Raw genomic sequence first — 26,349 nt, forward strand, 5'->3', positions numbered from 1 at the left:
AATGGAAATATGGGTTTCCTTTTATCTAGAAAATGCAGTATCAGTACTTATCTTTATTCCAAATATTTTTTAAAATTACATGGTCAAGTGATAAATGCCAGCAGTGCCCTCTTACATGTGACAGGAAGAGAAATAGACCGGGTTCTTTGAGAGAGTAAATTAAAATACTGAGACTAAAGATGCTCTGACCATGATAGCAGCTAATCTGGGAGCTCTGTTATTGATGGTACACAGACTTCATTTTCTGTTGAGCTTTGCCTTAGCAGCTGAAATCAATAAAACCAGTTATGTTCCCCTATGTCTGCACAGGCTAAGTAAGGATTTTTGTAGGTTTTTTAGCTTACAACTGGGTCCATGACATTAGAAGTGAGACTAATGTGGGGAAAACACTCTCCCTATAGGAGAGGTGTTCCCATGGATTTCAGTATATCTCTGCATTTAAGTAAGTTACTTCTCCCTATATAAACAAGTGCTTTTCCGGCAAGTCCCTCTGCCTCTGCTGAAATAACAGGATTACTTTCAATTGTATTGACTGGGATCCAGGAATAATATGTTCTTGGGTTTTGTTTGTCAGATATGTGATGGATTGAGTCACAGAATTGTGCTGCTCAGAGATTGCCATGAATCTGATTCCTTTTAGGAAAGGCAGTCTAAAAATCTTCAGGGGGTTTTGAGGTTGTCATTGAAAACGTGCCTCTCTCAAAAATGATAACTTCAGAAGAGATTTGTTAATTTTGTCATAGTAGATATTCTGAAAGCACAGCAAAATTTCATGGCATTTTCAGATTTTTTGGTGAAGTTTTTTTATGGGGATTCCTTTGCATTTGTTGGCAGCCACTGTGTGTGTTTGCACTGTTTGAGCAGGCAGGTACAATGCAGTGGTGCATTTTGTGTTTGGAAATGTGTAAATTTGGGGCTCCAGAGTTGTGCTTAGAACAGATACTGAAGATATTAGCCATCTAGTTATGCTTGCTGTAGGAAATTGTACTTCATTCATTGGTATATAAATTTTAAGGACCAAACCAATAGGGCATGTTACAAAAAACAGAGCCCAATAAAACAATAATTAAAACCTGACAGAGCCGTGTAGTTTCTGCTAAAGTTTAAAGGTTCAGAATTTCTATTCTTTTTAGTAAGTTCTTTTAAAACTTTAAATAGTGTATTTTTTTCACTGTACTTCAGATCACTCTTTTGGCAGCAGCATAATATTAGTATTGCATTATGTGTTTTAAAATAAACATTTCAAAATTTGAACTCTGAAGTTGGAAGGCAGCAAAGGAGAGAGAGTTAAACCCTTGTATACAGCCAGTTTATTGCTTTAAAATTATTGACTCAGCTGTTTTCATTTGTGGGAGATTTAGGAATTGTTCTAAGCAGCGTAAATCAAACCCTTGGCTGATGATGAATGAATGGAGCCTGGTGTCCAAGGCGCATTGTGTGCTCCAAATGGGGGTTGTGTTGTTGTTGTTTAGATGATTCCCCTCCTTATGTAAATCAGCACAAAAGGACAGTAAGGAAAAGGGCTCAAGAACTTGGAAATGATCCACCTTCCTTGTTTATCAAGGCTGCTTCAGACTTTTTTCCTCTGGTAGCTACTAAATCTTAATTAAGTTTGTCTTCTGTAACACTTCACCTCTCCTTTTAGCATCAGCCCCTTCGTTGTCTCTTACTGTGTCAGGCAGCTCTGAGTTTGTAAATGCAAATACATCACTTAAGATCATTTGCATTGTTCTGGATTTTTTACTGTATTTCATTTCCAAGTCAGCGTGAAGAAAGTTTTCTATGCTTTTCCTATGTATAAGCAAGTAGTTTTTGGTTTTCATCCGTACTTCTGTGTTCTGTTTGTAAACAACTTTCTTGTTTTAATCATTGATTAGCAGCAGCATTCTTCTCCCTTCCTTCCCCTAATGAACTGTAACAAACCCCTCAATTTCCCACTTATTGCGCTGTTGCTTTGTACACTGCATTTCATGTTTATGAAATGGATCTTTATTTAGAAATGAACTGCAGCTCAGTTGAGGTACAATTAACTTCCCAGAAGTTGCTGAAGGAAGGTATTAGTGCCTGTTGCAGCAATGTCTTTGGATTTTCAGCTGCACAATTTATTGTGCTACAAACTCAGTTATGTTCTGATTCAGTATATGCCTCTGGTTTCTTGGTTGGCTCTAGGACTCAGGCAACTTCAACTCCTCAGAAGTACCATAAATAAAAACGTACTTGAAACAATATACAATGATTGCTACTTACAGATGTGCATTGATTTGCTTGGGACTTCTCACAGTGGTTTTATTGAGGTATCCATTTTCTAGTTCTAGTAATGCTAGGTCTATGCTCTGGTGTTGGGTGAAATCCAGCTTCCCTGAAATCGATAGGATTTTTGGCTCTTGCCTTCTGGTAGGATCAGAATTTCACATGAGTATGTTCACAGTACCCAAATTACATGCTTAGGGAAGAATCTGGTAGTGCTAATTTTCTGTAACTGTGGATAACAACACAGCTAAACAACCGAAACTTGTTCATCCCTACAACTGGAACAAGTCAGTCTGCGCTCTTATGCAGTGCCTTTTTTTAATTCTTTCCAAAGTCTACCACAAAAATCAGTCTTAATGTCAGTTGTCAAAATGTTTCTCAGGCTGAGAGGGATTTATTTCTTCACAATTGTATGTTGAGGGAGATGTATGTAGCATTCAGAAATAGCTCAAAATTAAACTTGTAAGTAAGAATAACTTTAAAACTTACCAAGAAATAAAGTCTTCCAGCTGGTTTGCTTCTGTGGCAGATGGAAAATCCAGAGGCCAAGTTTCTTTTGCTTCCTATATTACCCGATGGTGTGGAGTGTTAATCTGCAGCTGGAGAAACTGAAAACTGCTTTTGTCTTTCTCTGTTAGATCCAAGCTGTATTGAGGAGTTGGGTTTCTCCATACGATAACCAAGCTAACTAATCAGTTTTAAAAAAAGAAAAAAAGTAATGCTCCAGTGTGCGTTATTCCAGGAGAGAGGCAGAGATGTTTTTTGAAACTGCAGTGTTTAATTCTCACATGCAGAAGTGCTCTAAACCAGCTACAGCTGACCCAGATTCCATATACATCACTTTTGGACAGTGTTTTTTTAAACAAACACACGCTCGGCTCAGCCGTTCAGCCCACCTATGATGTCACCGCGAGCACTCGGAGAGCAGAAGAAACTCCTCCTTCGGATTTCCTATCCATACCCTCCAGAAAAGGAGGGGGTAGGGAGGCTGAGAAGTTAGGAACAAGGAAAGATTGTTTGCCAGTAGAAGGGAGGTACCATATGGCAACGGACTGTGCAAGAGTTCAGCAGGCAATTACAAATCAAACATTTTTACTATGCTGCCTAAAGATGCCTTTCAAGTCATTACAGTACTGGGCTTCATTTAGAAGAAAGATTCTTTCAGGCTGATAAAACTCGATTTGTGTTGCTGGGAATAAAAGGGGCAGCCTGGCTGGATACAACAGGAAAAATGAAGCATTTGTAGTCTAGAAGAATGTTCAACAGAATGTCGCATTCAATTCTTGACGTTCACTTAATAAGAAACAGTTCCAGTTGTTAAAGGCATGAATTCTCCAATACATGTGGAAAACGTTAAAACTCTGTGTGTGATGGTTTTGGGTAGGTATCAGAATATTTGATAACATCTGACTGGTGTTAGAAGTAGCAAAAGCCACAGAGATTACGCTCTACAAAAATACAGGCTGGGCTTAGTTCTGTCCATGCTCAGGCAGCACTTGAGTGCATTCAGTTTACTGCCATTGATCTTCCTGGTTTCTTCACAAAGGCAGTGCCAAGTTATATCTGAAAGAGAATTACCCTTGTGTGCTTTCAAAATTATTTTAGATTTCAGAGAAATGCATCCAGTAGGTTTAGAGAACTGCTCTTTACAGAAGACTATTTTTTGATTTAGCTAAAGGAAAAGATCAGTACAAATCATTCAGAGGTAATTCTACAAATACAGTGGTTTATAAAATCTTACATAAGAGTGCAGGTGCCTGTTACAGGGAATTTCCTTAAATATAGTTAATAAGTATGATTTACTTCCTTCTGTGGAAGACCGAGTGGGTTTGGGATTTTTAAGGCTTGTTTGGACATGGGTTAGTAAATTCAGGTTCAGGACAGCTTACGCACTTTAGGTAACTTGGCAATTAAATGTGACTACCTGATGTTTCTGATTATCCTTTCTGCTTTTTAGCAAACTGTTTCTAGCAGAACAGAAAATTGAGAGATTTAGTAGTGTATCAGGTCATGTATAATACCTTTTTATTCACTTTTTTATATGTCACCTTTCAACCACAAGTATTTTAATTTGTTTCTGTGTGTGCGCACACACGTGTGTGTGTGTGTGTGTTGGCTTTGGAGGGATGCCCAGAGTTTCCCAGCTCACATTTGAGGACTGTGCTGGTTAGGTGCTGTACAAACACAACTGCTGTTCTTGTGAGGTTGTATTAATAGTCTTCCACCTGTAAAGCCAAAGTCCTTGTTATGATTTTGGTTGTACAAGGCTGAGAAGTGAAGTAAAATATAATTTAAAAATGTCCCTGTTACTGAAACAAGTTTCTTAAATAATATTATTTAAGTTTGTGTCATTTTTTAAATTGTGCTATCTGTGAAAGATGCAAGGGATGCAGACCAATTCCTTTGAACAGCAGAGATGGTCAGGATATGCTTCACTTAGTTGGGACAGATGGGTGAAGTTCAAGAAATGGTGCTGTGGTTAGGAAGAAAATGAATGTTTTATCTACAGCAGTAGTGTGTAAGGAGGAGGATTTTCCTCTTTACATGATCAGGGGATTGAAGGAGCAGTAAGATTGCAGGCAGTTCAGGGGAAGAAAGCAGGTACGGAATATGAAGTGACTTATCTAGAAGGCTGTTGGGTCTTTGGAGCTGTGGTTATTACAAACTGCAGAATTCATTCAACTCAGTCTGGATGCTCATTTTCCCCAGTTAATGTTTCCCATGTTGCTGCAAGCTGAGCTTGAGTTTTTATTCAGGTTGAAGAGTTATGGATATGATTTATCCTTCTGTTGTTTTTTAATTGCTGCATTGGAGGAATGAAGTAGTAGACTTCATAAACAATTAATTTTGGTGGTGTATTTTAGCACTGTGTTTAATATGCTTCATATTTGTCAAAGGAGTAGTAAATTGGTGCAGTGGAGAAGATGAGATTTATGAGTAGCTGTGCATATCCTTGTAATTACTTTTAGATTTCTAAAATGATTTCCCAGGTAAATCCAAAATCCTATTTTCAGACAATTCTTTTGTCAACCTGCTTTAATGTTAGTGCAAGCAAAAATTCTTCACAATATTCTCGATGAGGGTTTTTTTCTGCTCAGTGAAAGACATTAAACAAAGAAACTTCTCATTCTAATCTCATTTCAGGTATTTATCTGTCAGACTTGACATACATTGACTCTGCCTACCCCTCAACAGCGAGCATTCTGGAAAGTGAGCAAAGAACAAATTTAATGAACAACATTCTTCGAATTATCTCAGATTTGCAGCAGTCGTGTGAATATGGTAAGCTAGTGTGTAAATATCACACTGTGAAAGAGAAGAACGTAAAAAGCTTAAATTTTTGTCTGCTGTGATGCATTTTAAGTAAGGCTGGACCTATGTGAATGTCATTAACACCCTCCCTCATCCTCTCAGCCCAAAAGTCTGGGTTTATTCTGGTATTGTTGGTTAAGATACAGCATCAGGGCGAGGAGACAGAATAAAATTGCCTTTCTCTTACATCAAACAAACTGCAGTATATATTTTCTGATGATAAATGTGTAGTAGTACATCATACTCAAGAGCAGTTTTACTAGTATTTATGAGCTTGTATCCCTGTGTTCATAATTTTAGGACTGAATTCTAAAAATAGGATTGCTTTTTGAATAGTACTTTTACTGGAGATAATAAAATATATTCAGCTTGTCTTTTGGACATTTATAGTTCTGTCCATAGATAGATAATGTATTTTTTTCTTCAAAGATAGTTTCCCTCATAGTCCTCTTCCCATTCTAGGAAAGTCCTACTGCAGTGTTTGTGATGGTGGAATGTGAGTTAGCACAGGATTGTGGCTTCCCTGGAAGCTCAAAGAGAATGTGGGCTCTGAAGGAGTCCTCAGGCAGCCCTCCCTGTCCCAGTTCTGAGCCTTCAGTTTGGCCAAGGCTGTTGTCTTACCTTTCCCTTACATGTGCTCTGGTGAGCAGCTCTGGGATTATGTGTGTGAGGACTGTCAGCTCAAGGCATGAGAATTGCTATGAAGTTGTAGAATTTCAGTAGTTTGTACCTCCATCTCACATAAAAAAGCAAGAGATCTGTTCAAATAGATTCTGGGAAAAAACCTACCTTCGCTTACCAATGAGTAATATTGTCACAACCACTGTCAATGAATGCTGTCTGTTTTCCAGATATTCCTATGTTGCCTCATGTCCAAAAATATCTGAACTCAGTTCAGTACATAGAAGAACTACAAAAGTTTGTAGAAGATGCCAATTACGAGTAAGTACAAAATGCTATAAACTGATCATAGCTTAATACAAAATTACTTCTCTAATTCAAACCTTGAGACTGCACTTGCATTGGGGAATTATATTATATTATATCATGTGGGTGTCCCTGCCCATGGCAGGGGGCTGGAACTAGATGAGATTATGGGTTCCTTCTGACCTACACTGCTCTGTGCTTCTGTGAATGTGCGCCTCAGACACACCAGCTGTGAGCAGCTGTGGTTCCAGCAGGATCTTGTGCTCAAGGCACTTCCCCCATGCTGAATGACAGATCTGCTCCCTTTTCTGTGCCAGGCTGCACCAAGCCCGTGATTCAGGTCAGTTTGGTCTGCTGAGAAAGGCTTTCTACACATGGCTCACCTGTCACACTGTTCTGCCATTGAGAGGAATTCTGTGACTGGAGATGGCTTAAGTCATTCTTCATCAGAACAAAACCATCTGTGCTTCCAGTCCCAAGATTTTACTGAGGGTGACTTAAAGCTTTCGCTTGCAGATAATACTTCATTTTGTACTTTTCTCTTTGATCAGGTTATAAAGTGTGAGGAAAATGTGAGCACTTGATTTTTGAGAGGCAAGTTCCTGTTCCTCTCTGTCTCTGCCTGTTCCTCCTAGCCTCCCACCCAAGGTTTCTAGGTCCTTAATTAAAAGATTATTACTGTATTAAGTGATTTGGCATCCAGCAAAACTGGGGGAGGGAAATCTCGGCAAGAGGCAGGAACTGAGGATAGGAAACACCCAAAGGCAAATCTGTTGCCTATGAAGGAAGGTTTTGTTCATTGGCTGATGTGCTGGAGGAGGTTCCCCACCCATTCCCACCCTGCCTGCCCGGGAAGTTTGTCACCTCACAGGGCTTGAATTGGTTGCTTGTGCAGCTCCCTTGGAATGGCAGGAGGGGGATGCACACTTTAGGAACAGCTGTGCTTTGCCATTTAATAGCCCTAACTTGGATTCACTGGAGGGCAGCAATTGGGGACCCTTCAGTTTATGTCAGAGAACAGTTAACGAGGACTCAGAGCCTTGACTGCTCTTCTGAGGTTTCTAAGTTGTTCTCTGCATGTCTCTGTTGGAGCATCCAGCCTTACCTTTTTCCTGGGATGTTCTACAGCCTGATTTGGGAAGGGTCACTTGTCTGTCACTGAGAGTAAAGCTCTGTGATCAGACATTATAAGGAAGGAAAAAGAAAGCCAACCCAAACTTCTTACCTGCAGTGTCTCCTTAGTGCATTGTGTTCATGAATTCCATGCATTGTGTTCATGAATTCCACTCTCCACCTTCCTTCACCTTCCCTGGGCAGGACTCCCTAGCAGTGGGAATTGGATTGATGAAGGAGCTGCAGTCTCTTCATCCTGTACAATCCATGTTTTGGTAGCAGGGATGACTGGGGACAATGGACATAAACCAGAAGCATGGCTGCTGTTCACAACGTCTGGGTTTGCACCAATGGGTTTTGTACATCTCTAAACTGAATGTTTTTATGGCCGAGGAGTGTATTGAGGAATTGTTCTTACTTAAAGTGGCTTTTCTACTTTTTGTTCCCTAAGGAGTCTGTCAGCAAGAATGTTGAAGTTAGAGAACAGCGAGTGTGACTTGAATATATATTTTTTTCTTCCTAAAAGATTTTATTTTAAAAAATTAAATTGTAAAATTGTAATGAATCATTGCTATACTCTCTGGTTATGGAGGGAGAGGAGCTGTCAAACTGAAAACATTTTCTCCCCAAAATTAAATAGCTGCATTTTCAGTGTTAGTAGTTTCAAAGATTTTAGTTCTGCAAACTGTGTGGACAAGATACACTTCATCTTCCTGGAATTATCTGCTCCTATAGTCTGCCTTCTTTGTGGGCCTGCTGGAAATGGCATTAAAACGTTCCAGAAAAAGCTTGAATTATGGCTGAAATCAAGTTGATAATGTGTTTTCCAAAACAAAAGAGGATTTTGGCTTTTGGACCAGTAAAGACAAAAGGCTTGGTGCTTGGCATGCTAGTGCACTTCATATAAAAATTTTAAATATGAGGTGTTCCAAGAATAAATATATTTAGGTGGGATGGAGGAAGAAGTTGTGTATTATTTTCCTTTTTATTTTTCCTGGGTTTTAGCTGGATTATCAGTTTCATGTGTGTGCCAGCCATCCTGGGGCACTGGAGGGACTGGTGGTGTGCATGAACCAAAGCAGTAGGCAGGAAAAATGAAGTTTGGAAATAATGTGTGCTAAAGATAACTCTGCACTGTTTGTATTACCTTTGTAGTATTTCTTGCAATCACAGAATCAGGCAGCTTGCAATGATAAATTTTAAAAAATTCTTCTTCACAGACTTATGTTTTTATTTCCTACTGAAGTATTTTTTTAATGTTTCTTTAATGCAGACTTTCATTAAAGATAGAACCAGGGACCAGCACCCCCCACTCAGCTGCTTCCAGAGAAGATTTAGTAGGTAAATGCTTAATAAATGTGAGAAGACTTGAGGTTGTCATATGCATTATTTTAGAATTGCAGACGTGGAAAATATTTGCCCTAGGCTATAAAGAAGTGTGAAATTTAAACACTGCATGTTTGTAATAAAAAGTCTAAAGGTGATCTGTAAAGAAGGAATTGAGTCATTTCTTAGGTTCTTGTATGTATTGTGGCACTAAGTTGGTCATGTCATTTGGGGTGAAGAGCTATTACATATTCATTCTTTGTTGTGTCTAGACAGAAGCGCCTTCATCTAAACTTCTCATGGCATAATATGCTTCCAAAAATGAACATTCTTCTTGGTCAGTGCCAAAAGTGGTTGAAGGCAGGAGTTTGAAAATGTAGAATCAGTGGGAAGTGCCCAGTGCAGGTGTAGTGAGGGCAGCCACCTTTAGGACTCGCAAAATACCTTCACTGGATGGTCTGTTTGAACTCAGTGTGTTTGGTTTTAATCCTGTGCAAAAACCCTGAAGTGCAGGGGTTTAATTATCCATAGATCAATGAGTGTTATTGCAGTTATCTCTTATAAAGGGATTTTAGGAAGTTTTGTGCGACTTTTCCATGCTTTTCTAAGAAGTGACTCTGACAGTAATTCTGAAATGACTTAGGAATAATGTCTTTTTTCTTCTCAGGATCTGAAGTTGGAGCATCTCCACAAAGTGGACGGAAAAATGTTGCAGCTGAAGGAGCCTTGCTACCACCAACACCCCCTTCACCTCGGAACCTGATACCCCATGGACATAGGAAATGTCACAGTCTGGGATACAAGTCAGCATTCTGCTTAACCTAAAAATCCTGAGCTTTTTTTTTTTTAAAGTGATGTATCATCTTTCAGTACAAAAGCTTTGCTTGTAAAAAGTAGCGTGACTTGTACACAGTACTTCACTAACTGAGCAATTTGTGGCCAGGGAGCAAAGCTCAGAACTATAATGCTGGTATCCCAACAGAAGAGAATTAATCAAAATAGGAAGGCTGAAGTTTTGGTGATCAGACTAGTCAATGAGTTAAGCAGAACGGCTCTTTCTGAATGACAAAACTACCACTTTTAGTGACTCAATGCCACTGTAATTATTTCAAATTCAAAATTATATCACTGCTTTATTGGTATTTTTACAGGGAGACATCCTTTATGGGCTTTCTTTATAGACTAACTCTTTTTAGTACTGGCTTCAGGCTTTTTCCATATTTCTGATAATCTCTTGATCATTATCTCATCATTTCCCTTGTCATGTCTGCAAAACACAAGATTGTAGTTACCCAGTAATGAATAACTTCCATTATGTTATGTTATAACTTCCTTTAATGAGCTAGAATGCAATGCTGCAGTTCAGTTGTGTTACAGAAAACAAAAATAGCTCAAGATGTTGAAAGTAATTGTTAATTTACACTCCTGTCTTCCTCTTGGTTACACGAGTTCTGTGCAGTTTTAAAACCGGCAATTCCCGTCGATAATTTATTTGTACACAATTCCTTACGGCTTGGCCGTGATTTAGTTTGGCTTTAGGAGCGTGGTGCACGCAATCCTTCAGGACGTTAAAGCAGCTCCTGAGAGGTACCAAAGGCGAGGTTGTAACAGTTGTGTCCTTGTTCTTTTCCAGTTTCATCCACAAAATGAACACGGCGGAATTTAAGAGCGCGACATTCCCCAACGCCGGCCCGCGGCACCTGCTGGACGACAGCGTCATGGAGCCGCACGTGCCGTCCCGAGGGCAGGCCGAGAGCTCCACCCTGTCCAGTGGAATTTCAATAGGTAGGAGCTGCAAACACGCCCATGCAGCGCCTGCAGTTGGATTTCCACCATTTCTTCCAATTTGGCTCTGCTGCATTACTGAATCTCTTAAGCCGAGTTTGTTTGCTGTGGGAAATGGATTTGTAGGGAATTCTCAAAGCCCGACAGAAGGCTCACGTAGTATGGATCTGTATGCAAACTTTGAGATCAGAAATGCTAACTTAGCAATGCCATGAGATAGCATAGACATTGAGAGAGAAATGGACTAAAAACAAGTTGCAAATGATGGCCTTGCAAATAAAACTAGATACTTTGGAGAAACAGAACTGTGAAAGATGCGTTGTAAGACCCACGAGGGGCAATTTTAGATGATTGGCTTAGAAACATTAACAGCATTGTGTGGCAAAAGCTGATAAGAAACAAGAAATGCTTATAATGTATCTTAATTAGGGAATAGTTTGGCTTCTGATTGTGATTTGTAACATCTGTATTGTCTCACCCTTCTCATGAGACTGAAAATGGAATAAAAGTTTTTAAAAAGCCTCTCAGTTGCCCCATCTCTAAGTCAAAAAAGGTATAATGCAACAGTTCACAATGGCAAATTGTTCAGATAATTCTTAAGAAGTAAAGGGACAGTGCAAAATAGGTTCCTCTTTTCATATCTTGCTTCTGTGTGGTTTTTCTCCTCTTAGAGCATCTAACCTAGAGGGTGCAAAGTAATTTTGCTGAGGAAGTTATTCATTGAGAGTGCTGTCTCCTGTATACCACTTAAAAACAGATGTCAAGGTATGAGCACAGGAGCACTGCTGAAATTGTGATTGTAACTTGAGGTGTTCAAACCTTTTTAATAAAGGTTTTAGCACTATTAGGTGGTGATTGTGCCTGCAGCAGTGCTGTTCTAAAATACTGCTTCTGTTGCAGAACAAATCTGAGAAATGTAGGGGAAGGAGGGTGACTTCATTTATACAGTGTGAACGGAGAAATTATGAAAAAGATTTTTTTCCCTATCCCTGTTAGTGATACAGCTTCTGATACTCCTCTTCCTCAATGAAAGGAAGTGCTGGACATGATTTTATATTATCTTTTTTCCCCCCCAAATCAATTCAAGTTTAAAAGTTTTATTGTGGGATTTCTATTTAAAATGCCATATTGACTTGACAATGTAAATTGCTGACAGTTTTTAAGAGCATAATTTCTAAATGCTTCTGACTTTGACAGAAGATAGAAATTTAACTTTCAGATGCCTTAAAATGTCAGAATCTACTAAATTTTGATAAATTATTTATCTTTATATGGTGGTGCTTTTTTTTGAGAAGTTCTGCTTCCTGAATTTCTTCTGTGACAGAGGTGCTCTTTTTTCCTGTTGCACTTAGATCTTTTAAGTGGAGGGAGAACAGGACAAAAGTGCCTCTCAAATCCACTTGTTTGCAGCCAGGGTTGACAAATGGAACCTCTCACTGCAGTCATTTTTCTTAGAATTATTTGTTTGATAGAATTCAGTGGTGTTCAAATTCTATGCATTTATGGCGATGAAAGATCCTTGTAGTGCTTCACATTCCTTTGGATAACTGAATTTTAAAAGCAGTTTTGCTTTTTAGCCTTCGTGGAAGGAAGCAAGGTTACAGATTGTCAGATGATGCTGCTTTCAGGAGCTGTCAATGTTAGACCAAAGCAGTTGGTCTGAGTGAATCTGTTCACATCAGACTATTCTACTATTTCATGTGCAAAGTTTTCCATTTCAAAGTCACCCATCAGGAATGGTGCTTCTCCTCAGTGTCCAGGCAGCTTCCATTCCCAGGGCTTGCAGCATGCAGGAGAACCAAGCTTCTGTCACCGTTGCTGAGATGTAGCAGTGCCATTTTCTCAGGGCAATGTTTTATGGATGTTTTCTGTCTAAATACCTAAGAAATTCTCTGCAGTCGATCCTTTTTTTCCTGGGTAAATTATTTCTGTACCTCCATTAGAGGCTAAACAGGGAAGGTTTGCCAGAGCTGACAGGCAGTTTTTCATAAAGTACAATTGAGAACCAGTCACCATTTATATATATTTTGGAGAATATAGGATTTTCCTACTTTGTCTCCTCTCTGAATTTTTCAATTCTGTTCTCTAGCTCAAGCATGACCTGACAAGCTGGAACAAAATTGCCACTTTAGAGGACTTGTATAACTGAGTTGTAAAAGAGCAGCCATGGGCATTTTGTGCAAGATCAGCATTTGTGGTTAGAAATTCCCCTCTCCCATTCTCTTTCACCTCAAGCCTCCCCATACTCACTTTTATCACTGTTTCAGCAGTCCAGCAGTGTTGTTATTTTTGCTACTTCTTGATGATGAAAATTTCAATGATACAAAAGGTTGATAGAGGTGCTAGAAATATGTATGGAAGAAGAGGGTAAGTTCTGGAGGTTTGCAGTATCTGTTATTGCAGAATTCTTGGAAATGTAAGTTGTCTGGCATTCTGTGCTGCTGCCTCAGCAGGATTTAAGGAAGTTGATTGAAGCTGCTGAGTTCCTCCATCATGTTTGAAGTAGTCTGTTTACTCAGGACTTGGAATTAGTACAGTCACTGCAGCAGAGAGGAGGTTTATGGTATTCTACAACACAGCTTCAAAAGACGGTCAGGAAAATGTCTCCTGAATGTGTGTACTGAAAGGAGTGTTATTCCTCACCTTGCCCATAAACGTGGATTTAAACCTGTTGCTCTAGAAACAGGACTACCTTTTTTACATATGGGCCTATATAGGACTTAACTTTTTGGATAAATGATCCTTCTTCAAAACATGGACAGAGTTTCTGCTATGTCAGCACCTTGAATGTGCCTTTAAAGACAACTGTGCTGCTGCTTTAAATCACTCCTGTGTTTTGAGGGCTCAGAGGTGTTCAGACCTTTCCAGTCCTTTTATATTGGAGGATCTGATAGGATCTGCCTCTGTTAAATATCAGAACACCACCAGTGTAACACCACTGTCCACAGGAATCCATCAGCAAGTCTGAAACCTCAGACACACATTGAAGTGGCAATGGACATTTTGGTTATGCTGTGCTGGGGAAGGCTGACAGTCCACTCTGGGAATGGTGCAGAGCATGCCACGGTTTTACATCAATGCCATTAACCTTTCATGTATGAAGAATATACAACTGGGAGGTTTTCATTGCAATGAATGATTCCTAAGCAGCAGCAATGCAGAAAATGAGACAGTTATGGGGTTTGCTCAAAATAGGCTGATCTGTGATGTGACAGCCATGGTCAGAGACCTTTATCAGATTATTTTCTTAATTTTAGCAATTGGAGGCTGATTGTGTACATTCAACTCATTCTGAAAACAAACAAACCCAAAAATATTAAATATACAACCTCTTTTATATTGATTTCTTGTGCTTGGGTCAAAACACCTCTTGTTCCTAGCTGTGGGATGGTGTCCATAGCTATGGTCATATGTTATGCTGGAATCAGGGAGCTGTACCTCTGGTTCTGTTGCCATCCTCCTGTATTATAAATAGATGCTTATTACATGGACAGAATATTTTTAAAAGTGAGAAACCTTTTCCCAGCAGTGCCAGGGCTATCCTAATAAGAAGAAAGAAACACTTGTCCCATATACAGTGTCAGATGGGAAATGTTCTCTTAAATTCAGGAACATAACAAGAGAAGTCTCTTTCAAGTTTTAGACATTTATAATGTAGATGGCTGCATTTGAGCTGGTTACAATTTGAGCTGGTTACAATTTGAGCTCTTTATAATCACATAGAGAATTGAAATCCTCAAGGATATGATTCATCTCATTCTTAGGTGGGTGACTAAAAAGAAGTTATATGGCTTGAGTCCTTAAAAGCCCACTTTATTTCTGTTGATTGCAGACAGTTCAGAGAGACAACACATGAAAATACAGACAGAGGAATAGTGCTGAAAATGTCTATTTTGTTCAGACAGTCTAGAATATCTGCCTTCAGTAAATTGGGACAGATGCTTTTTACTTTGCAGTGGAAGTTCATTGAGAACCCCCAGTCAGTGCTATCAGGCAGGCGTGGAGCCACAACGTGGTTTTGTTCTTGGAGGGCTGTGTTTGGATGAGGTCAGTGTTCTGGTGAGGTCACTGTGTACACTCTGCCCTCCTGAGGTGTGAGCATTGCTCTTGGCTGCCTTCAAGGAACCACCTGCACACTTGTACCACCTGTTCTCTTGCCTGTATTTGCCTCCTGTCACCTCCTCACCTAAAAGTAGGATAAATTAAGATGATTTTACTAGATCCTGGTTCCCCTCAGAAATAGCATGAAAATTCCTTTAATTCATAAGAGATTTTTCTAAAGAGTACATGGTTCTCAATTCATGCCAAATTTACTTACACTTTTAAAGTATCTATTCCTTAAGTGTGCTCTTAAGTGTCTTTTCAGGAATGTTCGGCTTGTTTCAGTAATGTTTTCAGAAGCTTTGAATTTTCACCATTTCGTACAGTTTGGCTCTGCTACATTATTGAATTTCTTAAGCTGGGTTTGTTTACAATGGCAAATTGTTCAGATAATTCTTAAGAAGTAAAGGGACAGTGCAAAATAGGTCCCTCTTTTCATATCTTGCTTCTGTGTGGTTTTTCTCCTCTTAGAGCATCTAACCTAGAGGGTGCAAAGTCATTTTGCTGAGGAAGTTATTCATTGAGAGTGCTGTCTCCTGTATACCACTTAAAAACAGATGTCAACGTATGAGCACAGGAGCACTGCTGAAATTGTGATTGTAACTTGAGGTGTTTAAAAATTCAAAGGAAACAATTGTGGATTGTGTTTGTAGCAGTGTTGGATGCAAATTCTTTTTAATCTGTTTTTTTCTACTTATTTTTCCTAATCTACAATGACATGGATGAAAACTCTGGAAAAACTAGATCTCTTGAACATTTGCCTTTGTGTGTTGCAATCACTGGAGAACAGTTTCAGCCTGTGTTCTAATGCAATTGGAGAAATTAATGCTGCAGAGTCAAAGTATTTTAAATCAGTGTGAATTAATGTAAGAAAGTGCCTTTGTAAGAACAGCACATTTCCAAACCTAAACTGGCATGAAATACATATGAGAATATCAGCATTTTAATGAATTCCTCTATTAAGTCACCACCTCGAAGTTATTGAATTCTACAAGAGATTATATTTCTCTTTAAATAAATGAAGTATAGGTGTAGGTATACAGTGTATGCATTTACTTTCAGGGGTCTTGGCAGCCTGTAGAGTAGGGAAGACCTTTACACAGCCAGTGTTTGTTTGATTCTTTAACCTGTTCTGTGCTCTTCAGGTGTGTAGGACTCTGAGTCATCAGATCAGATTTCAGGTAGGGATTCAGGCAGAAGAAATATGTTTGGTTTATTTCTATATTTCCTTTGTATGAGTGTATGGATGCCTGTCTCTTGTCTTAAATGTGGATACCTGATTTTGCTATTGTGAACTACTAGTACTTTAGTGATAGGATAAACAAAGAAACTGTATAATATTAGAGGTTAAAAATGTACATGTAGGTGCCTGGATGTGAGAGAAGATACAGTCTAGCACTCCAGTTCTTCCCCAATCTTTCCTGGTACTGTTTGGTCCAAGGCTCATGCTCTGGATGTGTTGAAATTCAATGTAGTTGTACAAACCCCCTGTTTTTGCCCCATCTTTATCCATTTGGATATTTGCTTCTGCTGATTTTTTCACAATGAAACTGAGTGCTGGTATTAAAAGTTTCTGTCAGTTCTGTGGCGTGATAGTGCTTCAGTCCTCTGCCAGAGTTGCTGCCATCTGTCTTTGGTTAACTGGGGAGCCAGAGCTGACCTGCTTAAACTTCACAATAGTTAAATGGTCATGAACTGTATAAGAGGATTTGCAGTGTGGTTGTGACCTCGCTGAAGCAGAACAGAGCTCTCAGGGCATGGAGCCCATCTCTGTGGTGCTGTCTGGGCTGTGCTGCAGCAGTCGATGTTCAGGGCTCCTGAGCAGTTTTGTGTTTTCACAGCAGAATTTCGAGCTCTGTCGGGTCCGTCACCAGCTCTGGAAACACGGTGTAACCGGAGCCTAGAGAGTGTCGATGACAGATTTGGGAAGGGGAAAGAATTTTCAGTCTGAAGACTTTTTAAACTCTTCGGGGTTGGTTTGTTTATATTAACACCTGTTTAACTTTGGGGACTAACTTCTGGATAAAGAAAGCCTGTGTTAAGTGTTCAGTATCCCCAGACTTGGGGCAGTGAGTGGGTGCCGTGACCAGGGGAGTGGATGTGGGATAGCACAGGCATTCCCTGTCCCAGCACTGGGAACCTCATGGTGTTTGTGTGGTGGAGCACAGACATCTCCCAGACATGCATCTGCGTGTGCACATCTGCAGATGTGAGCAGAAAACTCCCATCTGAACGGAGCTGCAGTGCTGCAATCCTGGGCCTTCTCAGATAATCACCAGCACAGTAAGCAGAAAAGCTGTCTTGCCAAATGCTGGTATTCCTGAGATAGGAAAAAAAACCTTCATAAAGATTTTATTTCAATCCTGCACAAGAAATTTATTAGTAATGGGGAAAACTAGGAAGATAGTGTCTTGTGTTAAGTGGCTTCTTACATAAAGCCAAAATTTGTTTAGAACATCAACTAACAGAAAGGGCTTTACTACCTAGGATTTGTTATTAAGTTTAACCTGAAAAACTTGCTTGAAGTTGTTGGAAAAACTCAAATATTGAGTACATACTTGAGAAGAATTTAAGAAGGTGATATATTTTTAGAGTACTGAGTGAATGAAATATTTCCAGTTGAAGTGACACTCAAATAGTGCACTTAATGTTTAAACAGAGCTTGGCTAGACATCTAACTTTTATTAAGTTAAAAACAGTCCCTTTTACCTCTGTTTTGTTTTGGAAGGAGGGATGTCAGGTATTTTCTTTTGCTTTTCAGGAAAGGGGTGTTTTTAGTATCAGAACTTGTGTCATGCAAAATACCTTCTAGAGGGTTTTAGAATCTAAAAAGTCCTGTTGGAGATGTTTTTATATGGATGTTAGATGACTAGTCAAACGCTAAAATTCAACCTTTTCCAGGTTTTTGTTACAATTTTTACAACCCCTGCAAGCATCAATAAATCATCATCAGTAAATATTAAATCAATTGCTGTGGTGTTTTGTCCAGATATTTTACAAATTGATGTTCCTTTTAAGTGTAATTGGCAATTTCTGTATAGATTTAACTTTTTAAGGGAAACTTTTACTTCACAAAGTCCCCGAATTCCTGTAGATTTTCTCACTGTGCTGATTCTGTACCAAAGATTGTCACTTTCTGTCAGGTGACATTTTAGCTCTTACTCTAGATTCCTTTGCATTTTTACAAAGCAACACTAGCTTTTAAACCTTTCTGTAGTGTACTTAGCACAGCAATGGAATATAACTTTATTAGGAAAGCGGATACAGTAGGCATCAAAATATCATTTTAGGTAGAATATTAATGTATCAGGCTACTTTAAATGCAAACAATAACTTCATAATACTCTCTCATTAGGGGGTTTTAATTGTGTGGATTTATCCAGTGGACCTAAATTTAATAGAGCTCTAGTTGTATTAAATCTGCTCTTCTTGCTAGTATAAAGCTAAATCTAAGCAGTAGTAAGAAAATAAAGAAGATTCCAAGTATCCCTAATGCTTTCAGTGCTGGCTGAGTGACTTGACAGAAATTGCTGCACCATTTTGCAGGACAGATTGCTCCAAGTAACCACAAGGAAAACTTCAATTATATGCATGGAAAATTATTTTCTTGTTGGGGTTGGACTCTACCATCCTCATTGACATTCCAACTGCTAAAAGGATTTCAGCACCTTAAGGCCTTGCTGTGAGAGGTTCTACCACAAACAGCCTTCTTCAAAGAGAGTCACCTGGGAGGTCTTACCCAAAATGCCTGCTTCAAGTTGTGTCTGAGTTGTTACATCTGATTCTGTCTCCTCCTCCCCAAACCATGCTAGTGATTAATCTGAAGAGACATCATGTTTTGCCTTACAGAGAATGCAGCTGTGGTTTCATTAGGATGAAATAAATCATGAGGTTTTTTTCACTGTGATGTGGATTGTAGAATTTACTGAAAGTATTGAGTGACAATTGTTTCTTCCAGGAAATGATAAGGACTTTGCAAAGACTCCTACTGTAATGGCAGGCTCCATCCTACCAGGATAGGTTACTCCACTGGTTCCTCCTCTTTTTCCTGGGATAGTTCATGATTTACCTGGTAGTCTTTCTGTATAGAAGCACCTGGAATAATGTAGATTTCATCCCACACATTCTCTTTTCACATTGCTGGTCAGGTGTAAACTGTGCTGAGCAGGACTTCTGATTAATTTTATGGTCACCTCTTTTTTCACTTGCCCTGTGGCACCTGGATGTTTGCAGGTAGAGTCATTCTGAGAGGATCTCCTGAAGAAGCACTGACTCAGCTGTGGTAGCTGGGTCTCTGTGGTCACTGGTCCCCACAGCTCCAGAAATGTGAGTCACAGGAGTAACTGTGCTGCTCCTCTGTGGACACAGCTACCTGCTGCTGTAACCCTTCCAGCAGCTGCCTGCTGCAGGGTCAATGATCTGCAAATGGAAGTACTGAAAACTTAAAGGCATTTGTAGGAAGTGATGCAATGTTGAACATTTTACCTCCCTGCTTGCAGTCTTTTATGCCTCCATTGGAACATCCCTCCTGTATCTCATTGCTCCTTCTGCTGCACAAATGGCTCTTACTGTAGTGTTGGTGTGAACCAGGTTAGGACTTTCCTTTAGGAAAAATTCAGAATAAGCTGAGACCAAATTATCTAGTATCCCATAGAGATCGTGTTGATATGTGAATGCTGAGCTAATGTTTGCAAAAGAGGCATCTCAGTTGAATTGGCTGGCAGATAAAGGCATGTATTTTCTTTTAAATTTTGCACAGAGGGAACTGCAGCCCATGCTGAGATTTTCATGGCTCTTGGCTGGAATTACCCCTGCTGTGTGTAAATCTTTATTGCCTCCATCTTTAGTCAGTGTTTACCCAGTGAATATCCAGACCTACTTTGTGCACATTATTTTTCAGGGCACCACTTTTCCCTGCTGATTTTCTGTGTAAAATTACAGGGAAGTGGTTCCCATTTTCAGCTGCTGTTTCTCCTTAAGTAAGGAGCATTGATTCAGATTTTTTGTTTGTTTTCTGGTTTGTTTCAAAATAATTGTGAATAAATTCTTCGCTTTATATATGGGTGTTCAAGCAGCACAGCAAACAAGGTGGCAAGTCAGTGTGCCAAAAGGTGGTTTTGAGCATTGGCTGACATTGAATTGCACTGATATTTAGGCTTTGGCAGTATCTGGAGCCAAAAATGTTGGTTTGAACAAAATAATAGCTCATGTGGGCAGCTGGGCTGGTCTGAAAGGTGAAGAGCAGCGAGGCAACAGCTTGGAATAGTGTATAGAAGTTACTGATTTCTGGTAACAGCATCCCTACTGATAATTATTTACTGATTTTTAACACTACAGATAATGACCACCCAGTATCTATATTTAAATACTCATTTTCAGACTGATGGAATTTACTGGAATTGTAAAGTTACTGTCTTATTTATGGGACTGGCATGAATGGATGCATCAGACATTTGGGGTTTGGGATTTTCCTCTCTTTTCAGTGTTTAAAATAAAATAATTGTGGATTAACTTACAAAGCACAGAAGGAAATAATGCTGTCGTGATCTGATTGAGCAAGTGGGAGATAGTCTTAAAAAGTTGTTTAAGGCTTCTCAAATCATGGATTGGAGATTTAGCAATGAATTTGCACTCTGTGTCTTGACTGTGTGTGACTGGGTAAGAAACCATTTAAGTGAGTGACCTGTTTTTCTAAATGCAGACAAATCTGTGTTTAGGGTATTCTTTATATTTTGAAAATATGGTTCCCATTTATTAGTGCTCCTTTACTTCAACTTAGTGTGGAATTAGACCCTTTCCCTTCAATCTCCATCTCTGTTTTTGTGAAATTCCTGAAGCAAATCACAAAGTGTATCAAATCCTTGTAGTATTTTACTGAAGTATTTTTGGACATTTCATCTTAAGTATTCTGATATTCAGAACCTCAAATATTCTGATTCTTTCAGATACAATCTTTTGATAGAGATGGTTTGTAGATGAAAAAATAATGTATCATTTGTTGTTATATTTCTCTAGGTAGCAGTGATGGTTCTGAGCTCAGTGAAGAGACTTCCTGGCCAGCATTTGAAAGGTAAGAAAAACCTGTGTTTCTCTACTCATATTGTGACTTAGAGTCTCTCATTCACTCCTGAAAATGATGCTTTTTTTTTTACTGAACTAGAGATTTGCTGCCTGTAAGAACACTAAAAAGCTGTAATAAGTTCACTGGATCTGTTAAAGCAGCCGAAAAACACCTTCTGCTTACTAATGGTTAATAGGGCTTTTGTCTAATTTTATCTTTCTTATCTGATGTGCTTACTCAGTGCACACATCCTTTAAGCAGCTCAGCCAGAGAACCGTTAGACCCCAAAGGTTTCATGTATGTGGATATCACATGTGCTGTTTGTGTTTGATTTTCATTTTCCCTGAGACACTTTCTTTTCACAGTCCCTTTGCTCCCTTGTCATGGACATTTCACCTCCTCTGTCTCTCCCATCCTCTTTTCCCTTCGCAAGGGAAGACACAACAGTGCCCCTTGCTGATGTCTGACTTTGTGGGCCAGGATTAACAAGTTGTTCCTTATCCAGCACCTTCGAGTGCTCAGGTGGCTTTGACCACTTCAGCCCATTCTCATGCTGTATTTGAGAATGTGAAAAAGACAAACAGCTGGAGTTTAACACAGAAAAAGGTGGAATATTCACCTTCCCACAGCTGAGGAAGAAGTACAATATAGTGCATTGCTTGCATCTATAACACAATTTCAGGTAATCCATGGGCTTCAGAGTTGCCATGGATGACTTTTGCTACCACACTTTTACATTTTTCGTAGGAATTTTTGTCAAAAGAATTTGTCTTTTTAGTTGGGAGCTGTTACCACAAACATATTCTGATTGAACTCAGTGAAGCAGTTAAAGTTCTGTGTTAATTTTGGAAGAAGTCTCTGAAAATCTCTCCATGCCAAAGGTGAACTCCTGGATGCCTCATGCCTTAAATATTAATACATACATGAGGAAAGGCCCTTAAAAAATTCATTAGGTAACATTCCACATGAGCAGAGAACACAAATGGGGTCAGAAAGGCAATCTCTTAACTTGCAGGCTGCATCACAAAGCCCAAACAACATGCAGAAGGTTTTCTTTCTTTTCCTTCCCTGCTGCCTTATGGAATTGTGTATTGGTAGCAAGCTGTTTCTCAAAGATAAAAAGTCATTAAGTTAGAAAAAGTGATGAGCTGAGTGTTTTTACCCAGAGCAGCATAAGAAACTTTAAAATTTAGGATAACACTCTGCAGAATTGTTGTGTGGACTCCTGAGACAAAGCAGGGGTTTTCATCCCTGTGCCAATGAGAACTGGCAGCCCCAGGCTCCCCCAGTTAAAAGGTTTGCTCCATGTCAACCAGAAGATTCCTCCTCCAAATTCCACTTGCCTTCTGTACTTCCCTCTCTCCTGGGAGAGCTTTTGGGAACCCTGGTGCAGGTTTCAGGTGTTTCAGGGTGAGTTCTCTTGCCTGCCTGCAGGGAGAGGGATAGGGTTCCTTACAGACATTCCCAACACCACGTGTGAAATTCCTGGAGACCTGCAGCAGCCTTGAGTCTGTTCTGTGGTTTATAAGATGATGAGGCTTGTTTTAAAATTGGATAGGTAATACACTGGCATGCAAGTGTCAACATTCTAGATAACCAGAGAGGGTCTCTCTGGTTTTGGTCTGTGCATCACAGTGGTTTCCATTCTTTATAAAGATATTTAAGTGAGAGAGAGGCATTAGTTTCTTGGAATTATCAACTTTGGCAAAACTGGGATACATCCAGTGTTAATGACTATTTTCTATGCAGTGCAAGTGGGAATTCAGTATTTCTCAGTGATTTAGGAACAGCATTGTTGGGTAGGAAGGCTTAAATCTGCATCATATGCCTTAAGAGGAAGAAAACAGTTCCTCCGCACACAGATTCCCCAAGTAACAGAAGGAAATGTAAAATGTATTCTTGTTTTTCCTGGCCTTTCTGCTTGTAGCTGGAGAACGCAGAAGGGATGAGAACTAGAGCCACTGATTGTTTTTAAGTGCTACAGAATCTTAGTTTGAAACTTGAGAAGGAGTTTTCAGCATTGGGCTGTCCCTTCAGGCCAACCCAAAATTACTGGAAGGACTAAAATTGCAAGGCCTTACAGTTATATCCTGTTAGGGGCAGTGTATTAAGTGACACTTGAGTCTCACTGGTTGTCATCCTGAGTGTCTCTGGATAGATTTCCCTGAAATAGCAGGATTCCAAGAGGGGGTAGTCTCCTTGTTATGCAAAAAAACCCCAAGCTTAAAGGTAAGAAGAAAACATACTTAATTTGCATGCCAGATGTATGTATACAAAAATAAACAACTCATATTATTTTTCTTTATTGTTTTATTTGCCTATATCTTGAATGTGTTCTAAAAAAATAATTCATAAGTTCAAAGGTATCTGTTATGTTGAGAAACAAATGATGGCAAATTGTGGACCAGGTTAGTAGATGGTGATTCATTCATATCTTTTTGATAATAAGGCTTGTACTTAACTGGCTGCTCCCACAGAACTGCTGATCTTCAGTCTTTCAACAGAATACAAGCAACTAGAAAAATGGATAAAAAATAGGATGTGAGCACAAAGTGCCTCAACAATGCTTAAATGGAATTCAGTCGATTAAGGGGATCTGATTCAGAAAAACAAGGTTCAGTGAAGCAAAGCAATGTTCAAAAGGCAGGTCTGGGACACAATTCCTGAATAGAGATAACAGTGTGGATCAGGTAAATGATTTTAAAATGTGGAGCTTACAGGTAAAGTGTACAGTGTAGATGAACCAGAAAATTGAAATATCGCTGAGCTGATTTCAATGTTACTTAGCACAACAGGATTTTAAACAGTATGAAATATATTTTGACAGAGCTTGTGGTTCCTTTTATCCCAAGAGCTTGTGTGTTTTCATACTCATAGAAGCTGAAACTGTTTTTGGAGTAGCATTCTAAAGTCAAATTTTAAGAGAAGTTTTATCAATATGATTCCTTTACATTTATTTAGTTTAAGCTAAATGCAGACCTTGCTCTAAAAGTGTGTTATCCTTCAGTGCCAGTAAAACACTTCAGTATTGTGAGTTCTGACAAAGAGAACATCTGATGAAATTGAAAACCATTTTATTTACTTCTGCATGCATTTTCCTAAATAAAATTATTCACTTTTTCTTACATGGAAGAAGTGGCTTTGTGATATGCACACCAGAAAAGTTCTGTGCTGTTTTAGCAGTCGTGCTGTTTGTGTGAATGAAAGTATGTGTAATACAACCAATTTATAATGGAATCCAACAGGAACAGGTTGTACCATTCTCTCGGTCCGGGGACAAGAGTGTCACGAAATGGCCATCGAGGCCACATGAAGGCCAGCAGGTACAATCCCACTGCACAGAGGTGGCAAACCTTCCCTCTGCTGTTGGTGATTTGGTTTGGTTTAATAATTAAGTGGGTGTTTTCTGATGTTGCCTTTCTAACTTACGTGTCAAAATAAAGGTAGAGACCTTTTTCTTCAGACTTAAAACTTTTCCTTTCAATGACTTGCTCTATATCAGCATAAGGACTGTTCATTCCAGTCTGCAAATCCAAATTCTGAACCACTGGATCTTTCTGTCAAGGCTTAAACATGTTTGCCAGGCTTTTGACCTGCCTGCCACTGTGGAGCAGTGCTGGTAGTTCTCATGGGGAAACAAAGCTGCTCCTGGTGCTCATGGATGGCATTCCAGATGTTTTCTTTGCTGGCAGTTCTGTACTGAATTTCTTTGCTCCTCTTCCCTGAAATCAGAGAAACGCCTAAAATGAGTAACACATTCAGAGTACCCCAATTTAACATATGTAATATTTGCAAGCTGACAGAGTAACATAACTGATTATTTTGATTCCTCATGGATACAGATTCTGTCTCCAGCTGTGTCACTGTAGTTGGGAAAGAAATTGCCATTAAGTGTGAAACCTCTGTCATGTTAAGAAGCAAGCATTGTCTCACTGAATTAAACCCATGTTCACATCTGTCAGTGTCCAAAATTGTCTCCATACCATCATCCTCAGTAGGTGCTGCAGTGAAAGTGTTTGCCACATTTCCAGTTGACTGTGGACATAGGATGGATGAAACAGCCAATCCTGGCTTCCTTCACAATGATTTTCGGGTGCTGTGCAATCTCTTGGCTTTTCTAGAAAGGTGCTGGGTTCAGCACTTTGGTTACATGCTCTGATTAGCATTGACTGAAATGTTCCTGGTGTAACTTTTCTCTGGAAATGTTTCTGAAGCCAGTCAGCTTTGTAATTTTAATCCAGCCCAGTTTTCTTTCCTCAGTGCTGTACCTGGCCTTTGTTTCAGCCCATTGCTCTTGATCCTTCGTAGGGCAGATGATCAGTAGAGCACCAGTTGCATTAAAACACCTTAAAGCTGTGGTTTGGGTTTCTACTCTTTATTCCTGCTCCTGCCCACTCTCCTTGCTTTCAGCTATTTTTAAGGATTGTGCATGTTTGAGCTGTGCTTTGTTTTTGATGTGCTAATGGTTCTGGTGTTTCTAACCAAAAAATAGTCACATCTTTCCTGCGAGGGCTGAAGGAGAGGTTTAACATGTACAGCAACTGTACCAATGTACTTCAAACATTTGCTTTTTAAAATTAATTGTTCTTGTCTTTCAGTCGTGTTTTGAGTTTTAATTTCTTAATTAAGGATTACCTGCTTGGCTAATTAATTTTTCTGATCACTTTTGCTTGCGAGTGTTAATTCCACAACAGCAATTCCTTGTAACAGCCAAAGTCTTTTTCCACAATGAAGTCAAATAAATAGAAAGTTGACATTTTCAAATTACAATCAAGGTATTTGCATTAGTTTTTGGTAATGGTTGGAAAATTACTTTAGGAAAAATATTTTTTCACACAACTCTTCACATGCTCCTTTCAGCTCCCTAGAATCTGAAGATTTGGCTGTTCATTTGTATCCAGGAGCAGTTACTATTCAAGGTGTTCTCAGGAGGAAGACTTTGTTGAAAGAAGGCAAAAAACCTACAGTAAGATTTTTTTTTAATAAATTAATTTTCTCACCTTCTTCCTTTGCCCAGTTATAAATACAGTAAAATGGCCATTGGGCAACTAGTTCGAGTGTCTGAGATCTCCTCTGCCTTGCTGATTAAGATTTAGGGTCACTGCCCGAGTTTCCATTCTTCTGTTTGGGGCATTTATTCAGTTTGTAAGGCTATACACGTAATCTAGGAAGTAAAAGAGAAAGAGGATGCTGCATAAAATTTTCTGCAATTACTGATGACTTTAAAATGGAGAGAATCATGTTTTGTCTCCCTTAACAGTAGGTAAATCCCAGCAATCTCTCAATAGGTGATAACCCTTAGCATTTGCATTGCAAATATTCAATAATAAATTATAAATCAAAATACATGTTCAGGACAATGGGGGATACCTTATGGCAGCACCTAACAGGGGAAAGGAAAGAGACTCTGCCTCCACAAAGTGTTCTGTAGGGATTGCAGGAAGTACAGAGCAAGATGCAGAACACTTTTCTCA

General features: G+C 39.3%; 1 protein-coding gene across 6 annotated transcripts in view; it reads left to right on the forward strand.

Annotated features, from left to right (window-relative positions):
- The window catches only part of RALGPS2 (Ral GEF with PH domain and SH3 binding motif 2), a 111,302-nt gene that overhangs the window by 72,683 nt on the left and 12,270 nt on the right, over positions 1-26,349 (forward strand). For 4 of the 6 annotated variants that reach the window (XM_063406566.1, XM_063406569.1, XM_063406568.1 and 1 more), the window contains exons 9-16: positions 5,395-5,532; positions 6,414-6,504; positions 8,876-8,943; positions 9,596-9,731; positions 10,562-10,713; positions 20,830-20,884; positions 24,121-24,198; positions 25,736-25,841. In XM_063406566.1, coding sequence (XP_063262636.1) covers positions 5,395-5,532; positions 6,414-6,504; positions 8,876-8,943; positions 9,596-9,731; positions 10,562-10,713; positions 20,830-20,884; positions 24,121-24,198; positions 25,736-25,841 — 824 coding nt within the window. The remainder of the gene's footprint in view (positions 1-5,394; positions 5,533-6,413; positions 6,505-8,875; positions 8,944-9,595; positions 9,732-10,561; positions 10,714-20,829; positions 20,885-24,120; positions 24,199-25,735; positions 25,842-26,349) is intronic. The other 2 variants (XM_063406570.1, XM_063406572.1) reach the window with 1 other exon arrangement.

This window comes from Prinia subflava, chromosome 10 (assembly GCF_021018805.1).
Source record: "Prinia subflava isolate CZ2003 ecotype Zambia chromosome 10, Cam_Psub_1.2, whole genome shotgun sequence".
Taxonomy (NCBI): domain Eukaryota; kingdom Metazoa; phylum Chordata; class Aves; order Passeriformes; family Cisticolidae; genus Prinia; species Prinia subflava.